The sequence below is a fragment of the Sycon ciliatum genome, chromosome 4 (assembly GCF_964019385.1).
Source record: "Sycon ciliatum chromosome 4, ocSycCili1.1, whole genome shotgun sequence".
Lineage (NCBI taxonomy): Eukaryota > Metazoa > Porifera > Calcarea > Leucosolenida > Sycettidae > Sycon > Sycon ciliatum.
In genome coordinates this window covers 31,902,851-31,915,818 of record NC_088646.1, presented here as the reverse complement: position 1 = coordinate 31,915,818, position 12,968 = coordinate 31,902,851, and the positions used below count along the sequence as shown (strand labels likewise).

General features: G+C 46.4%; 1 protein-coding gene across 1 annotated transcript; it reads left to right on the top strand.

Moving 5' to 3' along the window:
- The first annotated feature begins 223 nt into the window (after positions 1–223).
- LOC135815673 (tRNA 2'-phosphotransferase 1-like) lies at positions 224–11,146 on the top strand. Its single transcript, XM_065328996.1, has 7 exons — positions 224–607; positions 2,670–2,830; positions 3,450–3,548; positions 8,140–8,212; positions 9,317–9,373; positions 9,747–9,854; positions 10,259–11,146. The coding sequence occupies exons 1-7, from the start codon at positions 484–486 to the stop codon at positions 10,273–10,275; spliced, it is 639 nt and encodes a 212-aa protein (XP_065185068.1). The 5' UTR covers positions 224–483; the 3' UTR covers positions 10,276–11,146.
- Positions 11,147–12,968: the final 1,822 nt, after the last annotated feature.

Sequence of the window (12,968 nt, the reverse complement as noted above, 5' to 3'; positions counted from 1 at the left end):
GATGTTCCAGCGCGCTTCCGACGCCCGCCCTACTGAGTCCTGTCCCAGGGAAGAAAATGATGACGCCACGCTGGTTCAAAATATTATTGAGCCGAAATGATGCAATTCCTCTACGCGTACTACTCCTGTCACTACTACTAAAATATTAGCCTAAAAATAGACATTATACTTTTATCATAGTCCCGCTTGTACTTGTGCTGGTCGTCGACGTTGTGCCTCGAGGATTCCTGCAGTTAGGGTACCTAGCTTGCTTCCTTGAAAACGCGGGTCATGTAGGCAGTCCCGGTGCAACGTGTGGACTACAAAAACGTAATGCTGAGAACTTGTCGTTGCTCACACAATGGTTTTCCGATCATTGTGTGAATGACAATCTTGAATCTTGAAGACAGCGCAGAAAAAGTGGTGCGTGAGGATAACATTGACCTATTCGGAGATTCCGATATCTATTATAGTTCACCTCTTGAAGCTTGGTAGCCCGACTCCATGGCAAGTAGCAAACCCAGCCGTGGCGATCGTGGTGGCGGGGGCAGGGACGTCCAGCTCTCCAAGTCCCTATCCTGGCTATGCCGTCATGGTGCGCCGAAGGAAGGCATAACTGTACACTCAGGTAAATGCCGAAACACTGCAGAAATTCAGTTTGAAGATCAACCTTCTTTGTATGTTACTGTTGTCAATTACACCACGAGAACTTGGGGGTCATGTCCTTTTGATTATGCTGCTGTTATCACAAGTACATACCAGTCGATTCCTGATAATTATAACGAACACGAATGGCAACATGCAGGAGAAGAAGTTCTTTATAGCCGAAGTTCTTCGTAACAGAAATGCACTTGCACCCTACAAGTGGTACGTCATGCCTGGTATGGGTGCATTTGGTTGTTATTCTCTCCTACAGCGTAATAATACTGCTATGTGACAGGTTGCGTACAGTAATGCATGGATGCAATAAGCATACTATTATTGTGCAACACATGGTTCCGTTGCTGTTCCTCGGCTAGAGATCGCCCGCACGTGTGTTGTGCCATGGGAGCCTACAACATACTGTAATAGATTCGTTGTGAACGAAAGTGGTTTGCTACTGAGGTTCAATTTTCTATGGGCTCAATGCAGTGAGATTGGGCGCCGTAGAACAAGATCGGGCGCCGTAGAACAAGATCGGGCTCAATGCAGTAAGATCGGGCAGCGCCGTAGAACACTTGCCAAAGAATGCGTAGGCTGGAAAATAGCACAAATTGAAGGACAATCCCGGCTAGGTTTGCAGATCTAAAGGACAATCCCGGCTAGGTTTTCACATCTAACTACACATGTACTGCTTTATACATGGTGTGATCGCATTCCATAATGCTCTCCATGATCGCGGAATAAGAACGAAACGACTAAAACCTGAACATTTTAGAACGCACGCCAGGCTGCACCTTGCCTTGAGCCCCTCCGTTCTTCAGCGCCTGATCTTACTTTAGGGACATGGATGATGGATCGCTATATCACGCAATTTGTTACATGTGCAATGTGCGTGGATCATGGAGTCGACTGTAACCACGTATAAAGTGTTTTTACACAAATGCAGGAGATGTCAGACTGTTCTCACCGTGACTCCGAGTTTCACGCACTGAGCGGTCATCAGACAGCGTAAATGCAAAAATATAATATAAATGCTGCTTCTGTGCTGCTGCTGCTGCGCTTGGCATCGGCTCGCTACTTTTCGTAGTTCGAGCACTCTGGCGCTAGAGCGACAAGCTATCTTCAAAACGCCTGTGGTGCCACCTTTGCACTATGGCCGGTAGTTTGGCCTACTTAAAACTCGTAACTGCACTGATGAGGCCTAGATGGCAGAAACAGCTTGCTGTTTACAACATTGGGTAAATAACATTGATAAGTTTCAGGGGCATAGGCAGGGGAGGGGGGGGGGGGATACTTTGGGTGCCAAAGCAAAGCACCCCCCCCCCCCCCTCCTCAAACATTTCGATCTGCACATGCTTTGTGCACGCCGTTTATCATTGTTTATCACGTTCCACAAGCAGCAGCAAAACTGGATTCACGACCGCACTACCGGACGTGTTGGGGAACACATCAAGCAAAGACGAAAGTCGTTCGCATCGCTGGGTCACCACCGGCACCTGGCCTGTATTTCCTAGGGTCGAATGCAGACCTAGAACGTGAGGCTGCGGAGAGGGGATACGCCTCTCAACCAAGCGGGCGTGTAGCTGCCGAACAACACTATAATATGCATCCTTGGACAACACAAGAAAAACCCGTGCAGCATAGCAACTAGTTTTTTGTTCCGCTGTGTTTTGTAGTTCTGGCGTTTTAGTGTTTGCGTTGGTGGTTTATATGGAAAAGAAAAAGAAGTCTTGTTCTTGTGTTCCAAGTGCACTCACATAATGTCATGGTGTGCCCATGAAGAGGCAGAACTGGGACATGTACAATCATGTGCTCTTGACTCTTGTGGAAAATTTGTGCCCCCCCCCCCCCCCCCCCTCTTGATCATGATCCTGGCTACGTCCCTGGGTTTGAGGGAAAATTGTGCTGCAATGTGTGCAGACGGATAGCCTAATTGCAGGCGTATGGAGCCTGTCAGATATCCTTTCTAAATCTTCACTGGCTACTGTATTCAAACTTTGAACCAGATCAAACAATGTAATAGTCAACTCCTGTCCTGTCTTACACAGGTGGTTTCCTCATCGTCGATGATGTCTTGCGGCTGAAGCAGTTTCGAAACTTCACAGTTGATGACGTGCGGCGCGTGGTGGAGAGCAACGCCAAGCAACGCTTTGCCTTGGAAGAAGAGCCACAGCTCATGATCCGGGCAAACCAAGGCCACTCATTTGAAGTAAGCACCTGCTTAGGCCGCCTGTTGCTCCTGCGAAACTTTCTGGCAAAGTCATTCTGCTAATAATTTTGCGTGAAGCCGCCGCTGATGCCGAAACTGCACTGTACTTGTAACCATACTGGCATTAGGCCACACGTTTTTATTTCTATGTTTCTCGTCACCTGAAAATCTAAAAACGTATGCGAGAGGTGGAAAAAAATAAAAAATGACCGAAAAATAAAAAAAAGTTTGTTAGACCTTTGTTCACACTAAAACCCATCAATGCACCTGCAAAATAGCATCCATAGTTAGCAATACTCAGGGAGTGAGGTCGCTACAAGTCTGTGGTAGGAGTTCTGTCACAATATGTGCATGTGCAGCAATAAAAAATGCCGTCCTTGCATCATGTGTCGCGCACGCCAGGCCACATTATGTGCATGTGCATGAGTGTGCTGGTCCCCACATGCACAGTCCGTGCAGCACAGTTTTTTTTCCCCTGGATCGTATGCGCGCGGGTGACGAGAAACATAGAAATAAAAACGTGTGGCCTTATGGGGTAATGTAGGCTACACCATGATTGTGTTCATGTCAGCATGCTGTATTTAACGGCGTGTCTCCGCTCCTTGTTCGCCACGTGTAGGTCCCCGACTTGGCCCTGGAGCCGATCTTGTCAGCCGATGAAGCTCCGGTGGTGGTGCATGGCACCTATCTCAAAGCCTGGCCAGCCATCAAAGAGAGAGTAAGTAACGATTGCGTGAGATTGACTGCAACGTCGGACCTGAAATATAGCAATATGCCTCGCGGATCATAGCTACATGTCTGAACACTGTCTATTTTGAACTCAGATGGTGAGCCAAGGAAAAAATTTGTAACATGGAAATTGTGGCACAAGTTATGCGATCGAGTCCATTAACTAAACCAGATTTGGAACAGTCAGACGGCACAGTGTAGCACAAAACTGCCGTGGAATGTCAGTCAGTACTCCTTGTCAGTACTCCTTGTCAGTTTTGTGCTGGATTGTGCACGTCTGACTGTTTAAAATCTGGTTTAGTTAATGGACTCGATCGCATAACTTGTGCCCACAATGTCCATGTTACGAACTGTCTATTTTGTTTTGTTTAGAGGGGTCTGTGCATACTGTCTGAGAATAGAGAGGTTCCGGGGTACGATTTTCCGTACCAAAATCCGTGTGGGCGCTACGGATTTTTTCCATACGATTTTTCGGCACGGAGAATCCGTGTGGACTGGCTTTCACACGAACCAGGTTTCTTATGGAGATTTTGCGTCATCGGGTGCAGAAAGATTTTTCGCGTACAAATTTGGTACGAGAAACATGGATTTTCCGCGGGAAGTTTTGATTTCGTTACAAATTTTCAAAATAAAAAGGCATTGCGCGGGAATGTAACGTGTTTGCGATCGTAACCTAGGCAATGATGGCAAACACATAAGTTCCATACTCCGGAACATTTCACTGCTCGAAAACGACGTATAAAAAATCCGTAGCGCCTCTACGGATTTTGACACGAAAAATCGTACTCCGGAACCTCCCTATTACCTGACGATGGCCAAGTGCCGAAACGTTGTAAAAATAACGGAACTGGTTCGGATGTGATGTGCAGCGCTATGGGAATGGGTGTGTCCACTCGAATTCCTTTCAGAGATGAAGCTGCAGGAAGCCTCAGCCCTTCTTCAAAAATATTATTACACAGCTTCGCGTAATGGAGATACTGTAGATAATTACAAAGTAAAATCATACAATAAAGAGGTTCCGGGGTACGATTTTCCGTGCCAAAATCCGTATGGGCGCTACGGATTTTTTTCCAGGCGTGCTCCATACGATTTTTCGGCACGGAGAATCCGTGTGGACTGGCTTTCATATGAACCATGTTTCGTTTGGAGATTTTGCGTCATCGGGTGCAGAAAGATTTTTCGCGTACAAATTTGGTACGAGAAACATCGATTTTCCGCGGGAAGTTTTGATTTCGGTACAAATTTTCAAAATAAAAAGGCATAGCGCGGGAATGTGACGTGTTTGCGAACGTAACCTAGGCAATGACGGCAAACACATAAGTTCCGTACCCCGGAACTTTTCACTGCTCGAAAACGACGTATAAAATATCCGTAGCGCCTCCACGGATTTTGGCACGAAAAATCGTACTCCGGAACCTCCCTAATGTGAATTTCAGCTTACTGTAAAAGCCATAATTATATATAACGAAGTGCTAACTCTAACGAGTTAACGAGGAGAAATCTGTCGTTAAAATAGAAATCGTTATGCAGAAATCGATACATAATAATTAATAATTGAGCCAGAGCACGCGAAAAGGGCCCTTATGGTGATTTTCAACAAAATTCAGCTGATGGCATTTTCAGGTAGCCAGTGATTGTAGAAATCGAATAAAAAAAATTGACTCAATTTGGCCAACTCTAATCAAAGTTACGGCTCCTGCCGTGGGCTCGTTTTTTTACGGAAATGCGGACATGTAGATAAGGGGGGTAAGAAACTCCTAGACATTCAGCCAGAGGAGACTGGTTGCAATAGCCATGGAGAATATCTCAGCCAAAGTACAGCATTTGTACACAGTTACAGTCAAAAGACAAAATTGAAAGAACAACCTGTTGAAATCTTTGTTATGTACACAGTAACTAGGGAGTCATCCACCATGGAGTACTACGCAAGAAGCGGACCCAGAATGTGGCTTTTGGCAAATAGTTGCAACGGAAGTTACAGTAACAGCAACAAACATTGTTCCCCAAGCACCAGGTGACCGGGTTCATATGCACTCTCTTCTCAGTTTCAAGGCGAGAGCTGACTAGAAGCAGCGGGGGCAGGGCAGAGAGTGTCTTGATGCTCCACAGCAACAAACGGCCGTATCTCCTTGTGCAAATACTCCTGGCGTGCTTGCGACAAGCCACCAGCAGGCAGAGTTGCGGGAATACCAGCAGCCTTTACCTCCTCAGCAGTCACTTTCAAGATAGGTACAGCCACAGCATCACTGTCGACAAACCTTTTGGTCTCCACCATTCCTGGCATCTCCGCAGTAAACACGAAATGGTGACTTTTACTGATAGACGGTATGGGCTTGAAAAGCTTAGCGAAGTATGTATCCCATTCATACCACGTGACAGTGGATCCTGGAAGGAGCTGAGGGATGTTGGACACAGCACTTTCACTCACGACAGTAGCAAGCTGTTGGAGACTGTGGCAATCCGAGCGCCTGTACTTTCGCTTCAGAAGGCCGAACATACCGTCCACAAGGCAGCGGGTGTGACCCGTGATCATAAACGAGAGGGTAATTTTTTTGTGCAGCCCGACAATGCAGCGCCATGCAAGGTAAGATACAACAGTTCTGTTCTTGTTCTGACCGGCGCAATTGTCAGCATATAAATAACACTCTTTCTCTTCTAATGCATGATTGGCAAAATAATGATGCAATAGGCTAACCACAGTGTTAGGATTGTGGCTTTTCTTGCCGTCTTGTCCAATTGTGTCCGCCTCGTCGATCAAATAATTTATCTGCTTTGGAATAGATTCACAGCAGACCCCGAACAATTGTACTTTTCGGGGGGTCTTGAAATAAATAGGGCCAATCTGCCGAGCTGTGTGGGCAAGGCTAACATTTTGCGCAAAGTCAAATGTGTACTTCTGCTTCGTTAGCGGGCTTACTTCAACAGATCCAGCAGCTACATAATCATCATACTCCGTTTTAGCATCCACTGCCCTCTGCTTGTACAGTTCCCTCTCCTTCTGGGCTTCCGTTATGTGCTCTTCCAAATTGCGACAGGCGGTCAGTTTATCGGCTTCACCCGCAGCAGAAACAACTTTGCGCCGGAGGTCCTCACAAACTGCACAAACATCCATTCGCGGCGTCATGAAGCGGATGTGTGGTAGACACTGATGCCAAATGCTGCGGAAAGTAGACTCCGCTATAGCTCTCCATCCCTCTGACTTACACAGTGCCACAAATTCTGCATGGACTTCTTTGTATGTCTGGTGAGCTGGCAAGAAAACAGGAGGTACATCATCACGGCCGCGGAGAGGGGCTGGGTGTGGGATACCATAGACATCAGCGTGTCGCTTGATGAAGTCAAGGCAATTCTTGACATCAGCAAATTCCAGTGCATTGGGCGGCCTCCGCCCACGGTTACCATGTACTCTTGCTGTGACACCATGCTCATGGAGGTGCTTTCTCAAGTTCTTTAGCCGCTTCTCACTGATGTCGTACAAAGTCCTGAATGCAGCAACACAAATTTCCACTCCCTGGAACGAATAGCGAAAGCGCTGTCGCTGTCTCTTCTCTCCTGGCTTGTGGGACAAAGCAGTTTCGTGTCGACCTGACTCGAGCAGTCCCAGTATAATCAGGTCACTCTCAGGTCGCTCGAGCTCCTTCATGTTCAGCACATTCACTTCAATATCTGCCTCGTCAAACTTCCTAAAACAATTCAGGCTGCATCCACACGAATAATTGCGATTGTGTTCAGCCGCTTCACCAGTCTGCATGGCTTCAGAGGGGCTACTGCTACTAGAAGTTGCCTGTGGAGCGGCGTGCGAGCTGTCCAAAGACATGAAGTCCATTGCTGCACTAGCTGTGTCGATTGTCGCAGCAAGGAAATGTTCTCGTTCGTCATCGCTGCTGTCAGAACTATCTTCACTTTCGCTCCCTGCGCCATCACTCGCACACTCGTCATCGCCATAAAACTCAGCTTCATCTTCTCTGAGAAGAAGATCCAGCGCAGCATCAACAGTGAAGCAGGTTCTCCGGCTCATGTTCAACTCGAGCATCCACTGATCCAGCTAGTGCAAGACGAGCTAGAGAAGGGAACGGCAAGTGAAGCGCAACAAGAAAGAAGTACATGTACTTTGCCGTGCCAGCAGCTAGCTGCCCACGCGCGCGCGCGCGTGCGAACCCACGAAATCAAAATCGCTGAAACTTTGGCTTCCGTAGCTCAATTTCATCGCGGTAACTTGCAAATGAAAGCTGGAAACCCCTAGATCATTTTGGAATAACACCTATTTCATCAGTCAAACCGTGGAAATAGTGCAGAATCGATCACGGTGGCCTGTCAAAATCCTACGGTAAATTTGACCCACTGCACTTCAAACGCGATTTTCTCAGTTCGCACGTGCATCCCATAAGGGCCCTTTTCGCGTGCGCTGATAATACTGTCCTACTTATATTGAGCGTTGAGAATGAGTGAGAATCGTTACCTTTGGTACACGTAAACCAGTCAATTTTGGGAAATCGCCTCGTTAGAATAATGGCTTTTACAGTATTGCTGATGCTGATGCTGAAGTGATCTGACATTGTTGTACCTTCTTTTTGTTTCAGGGTCTTTCCAAGATGTCTAGAACGCATGTTCACTTTAGTCCAAAGGAGCCTGACGATGACTCTGTCATCAGCGGTGAGTGCACCGATAAAACAAAACTTCGCTTCCAGCGAATGGAACGTATTGGAGTAGAAGTGTGAAGTGAAGAGGAGTCCGATTGCATCCCCATTGAGCTCGCCGGAATTTGGAAAAAACAACCTGCCCATGTCCTTCTGATGCACACTAGTAAATGCTGTAAGACATGTATATAATCGAGGAAGTAAATATTGTTTTAACGGATGACATTTCTTCGTTGTACTAAGATCCGTTGAGGCCGTGCTGCTTCATATATGTCGTGTGTGGATATCCCGAAACACTGCAAGATCGTTAACGTATCTTCTCGTTAACCTATGAATTTTGGACAATTGTTAAATTTGCGACTCGTTATAATGACATGTCTAAGCATGCATGGGTCAGAGAGTATGCATGCATGGTTCAGAGAGTATGCATGCATGGTTCAGAGAGTATGCATGCATGGTTCAGAGAGTATGCATGCATGGTTCAGAGAGTATGCATGCATGGTTCAGAGAGTATGCATGCATGGTTCAGAGAGTATGCATGCATAGTAAGTTCAGAGAGTATGCATAGTTCAGAGAGTATGCATGCATGGTTCAGAGAGTATGTATGCATGGTTCAGAGAGTATGCTAATCCCAATTGTGCCGTACGTGTGTGTGTGTGTGCGCGCGTGTGCACATGGTGTGCGCGTGCGTATGTGTGTGTGTGTGCACATGGTGTGTGTGTGCGTGTGTGTGTGTGTGTATATGTGTGTGTGTGTGTTTGGGCACGTGCGTGTGTGTGTGTGTGTGTGCACATGGTGTTTGTGCACGTGCGTGTGTGTGTGTGTGTGTGTGCACATGGTGTGTGTGCACATGGTGTGTGTGCACATGGTGTGTGTGTGTGTGTGCACATGGTGTGTGTGTGTGTGTGCACATGGTGTGTGTGTGTGTGCACATGATGTGTGTGTGCACATGGTGTGTGTGTGCACATGGTGTGTGTGTGCACATGGTGTGTGTGTGTGTGTGTGTGTGTGTGTGTGTGTGTGTGTGTGTGTGTGTGTGTGTGTGTGTGTGTGTGTGTGTGTGTATGTGCACATGGTGTGTGTGTGGGGGGGGGGGGGTATCTCGCTGGGATTGTTTCAGGAATGCGCGCATCCTGTCAGGTACTGATCTACATCAACATGTCCAAAGCTCTAGCAGGTGAGTCCATGCACAGTTAGTTCACCAGTGGTGTGAGTGGTGTGAGGTGATCAGGCATTCAGCAGTAGAACTGGTAGGCTCTGCCTCAGACCCAGTGAGTTGCTGTCCTAAGTGTGCCGCTATCGTATCTATGAGTAGACATGAGTCATTGCAAAGAGATGAGCTTTGCTTCTCCGAATTGCACCGAGGAGCCCCAGTAGGGCGGAACAGCCGCTCTCTGCAGATTTGAGCGTCTGCAATACAGCACTGGTATGTGTGTTTTGACCCAAGGTGTGATGAATTACCCTGCCTCTGGAGTAAAGGGTACGGATTGCGTTGTGCTTTGCGGACAACGCTAGACGAATGATCAGGTTTTTTTTCTTTGTATGTGCAGATGGTCTGGAGTTCTTCAAGTCTGCTAATGATGTCATTTTGTGTGCGGGAGACAAAGATGGTTGTATTGCGCCCAGGTTCTTTGAGAGGGCAGTGCAGCGTTCTGATGGTCAGTACCATGTGCTGTACAGTGTACAGAAGTAATTGTTGTTTAAACAGTGGTAGCATGGTGACTGCTTGTAGCTGTGTTAGCTGTGATGTCGTGATTGGTGGCTATGCTGCTGTACTGGTAGGGTAGTCCATGGTTGCTGTGACGCGTGTAAAGTATGTGACAGTGGGAGGTTTAAATTTTAATACATGTTTTTTTGCTCAAAAGAATATGATTTAATCTGACTTTGTTGTTTGACTCTGGGTGTGTGAGGGGGGGGGGGGGGATAATGTATACCATTTTTAATGAATTTACAGAATGTCACCATTGTAGCAATGTCAATTGCAGTGTGGTGTTTCACTATTTTATTGCTGCTTTTTTTTCGTGTACCTTTCTGTGTTTTTTTATTTTTTACTTCTGTCCAGGCTCTTCCTTGCTTTGATCATGATTTTCAGTTGGCAATGATTTCAGCTGAACAAGGAGGCTGGCGCCCTGTTGTCTGGGGTTTGCATGTGTGCGTGCACCACAGCAGCTGCTGCCAAGCTTGGCAGTTAACCAATCTGCCTAGTGGTAGCTTTGCTTAATCAAGGCATGTTCTAGTGCCATGCTCTGTCCCTGGCGACTGCTTCAAGTAACTTAGTTACGTGCAAGTGCAGCTCAGACTCGCGGGACCAAGGTGATGCTGTGGCACAGTACGTCACATTCAAATTAATTCTGACATAGTATCAACTTACATGCTATAAGTTTTGATATCATATTATTGTAGCTTGCTGGTCAGGCATACTGGTGTCACGTCCGTTGGCCCCATCTACATTGTAGGCTAGTTTGTCTTTGAAGTATATTTATTCTTACTTGTATTTTTAAATTCGTTTGTGGAGTTGTAGATGCTGTGCACCTATCAATCATTTGTTTAGGTGTGTTTGTATTGCTAAGCTTGCCACCTATCACTATGCTCTGCATCGTGTATGCGCGGCCTGGTCCGACAAGTGGCAAGCTAGCGAAAGCAGTAGTCTGCATGTAGAAATAGTTTGCAATTCTTTGAAACTTTCCTAAATAAAATGTATACATGTACATGGAGACCAGAAACAAATAATGGCAAATTAAAACCCATCAGACCCTTCTCTGTGAAAACGAGGGCTTCTTTTGCTTGCTTTGTACTAACAAACCATCACGTGCTATCGAATATCTACTGCATGTCTCAATGTTTCGCCATTCATCTATTGGTGTCAAGGCAGTCACGTGACGCATGACGCACCGCTGATGTTATATTATTATTATTATTAAGGATGAAAGAGATTGAAGCGTACTCACAACTTCGACGCGGGGACAGAAATTCAATTGTATACCGTGATGTCGCGTATTAAAGCCAGGCTTATTCCTGTAGAAGCCTGCTGAAAAATAGTTATACGTTGCATTATGGGCGCAAGAATCTAGGCAAGGTGTAACACTGAGAAGTTACAACTTGAAACTTCTCAAAGCAGCACGCAGTGCCCAGGGTTCTAGGAAAATAGCAGGTGAGAAACTGTACTGAGGAGAAGAGGAGGAGAGATTGTTGCGTTATTGAACAGCCGAATGGTACCGTTCACAAATTTATTGATGTCCACTCACGACATCTGTTAGGTTAGGGGCCGTCCGTAAATATCGATATTTTTTTAGACAATATTAATTTTGTTCATGTCTCTCCTGACCCCCTCCCTCCCCCTCAAAACGAACATACATACGTTTATGCAGGGTATCAATATTTTTAATGAAGTGCGTGATCAACAGCAAGTCCAAATTCACCATACATCTAGGTTTACATTGCCACGGTCGCGCAACCTTGCCATGGCTGTATTCTTGGTGTTGACTTTGTGTAGGTCATACATGTTTGCACAGTGCCCGTCCAAATCTGAAGATCGGTATTTTTTCAAAAGCACGACACGAACAGGGACCACCCCCCCCCCCCCCCCAACGAACCAATATCTTCTCTGAAATTTTTTTATATTTGTGGACGACCCCTAAATATTGCCCCCCCCCCCCCTTAGCCACTATCCAGGGTTTTTCGAAGTTCACAGATGGAGTAAATTATAAACACTGCATGGTGTGCAGGCTATGTGGTTCGTGTTGGTACAGCAATAGAAAAGAGCACAAATGATCCACACGTCAATCGAGTGCATGGCAGACAGTACACCAATTTGGATATCTGGATGTGTGGCATGTGACTTCAGGCGTACAGACATGATTCCTAAGGATTGAACAGTACTGCACTCGGATTATGTGATCAGAAAAACCTTTTTATCAGGATTTTGCTTTCACCCCTAAACTGTCACAGTCTGCGGTGCCTGCCATTTCTGGTCAACATGTTGCCGACGTCTGCTTACCGTTGATGAGTGATGAGTGCAAAGCAGGGAGTAATACATTAATTTGTACCACCCCCTGCAGGCAGGCACAGTGGGTTGGTCAAAGACCATGATTGAGATACGAGAGGTACCTGGTTCAAGTCCTGCCTGGGAGCGTTTTTTCCAGCCGTGCTGCTACCCACAGTCAACTGGGAACTTGTGGCCAGGCACAAGGGGTACATGGATGCAGCTAATGGGGTCGCTTTCGGCACTTGTGCCAGTGGTTGTGAGACTTACCCACTCACCCCCACCGTTAGGCGCTGCATCTGCCGCTAGGGTTTATCGGGTGTTAGCGGCCGTCGTGAGTTCCCTTCGGGAACGGATACGATAATTTACTTTTTACTTTTTACCCCCTGCTTTATAAAGCCAGTGTTGGCTTGTTATGCTGAAGTGTGCTTTAGCCGGGTCAAACTGGACCCTTTGTCAACTACTGTAAGACATCATGGTATATATGACGAGGAAGTAAATCTAACGTTTTTATTGGATGACATTTCTTCGTTATAATAAGATCCGTTGAGGCCGTACTGCTTCATATATGCTGTGTGTGGATATGGCAGAATACTGCAAGATCGTTAACATATCTTCTCGTTAACCTTTGAATTTTGGATAATCGTTAAATTTGCGACTCGTTATAATAACATGTCTTAGTATCGATTTCAGAACTGGGGAGTTGCCTGCTCGTACCTAGCTTTACTCCAGAAGTGGTGCAACTGCTTTCTCACTGATGTGGGTCTCTGAATAAACCATGATGACCGCA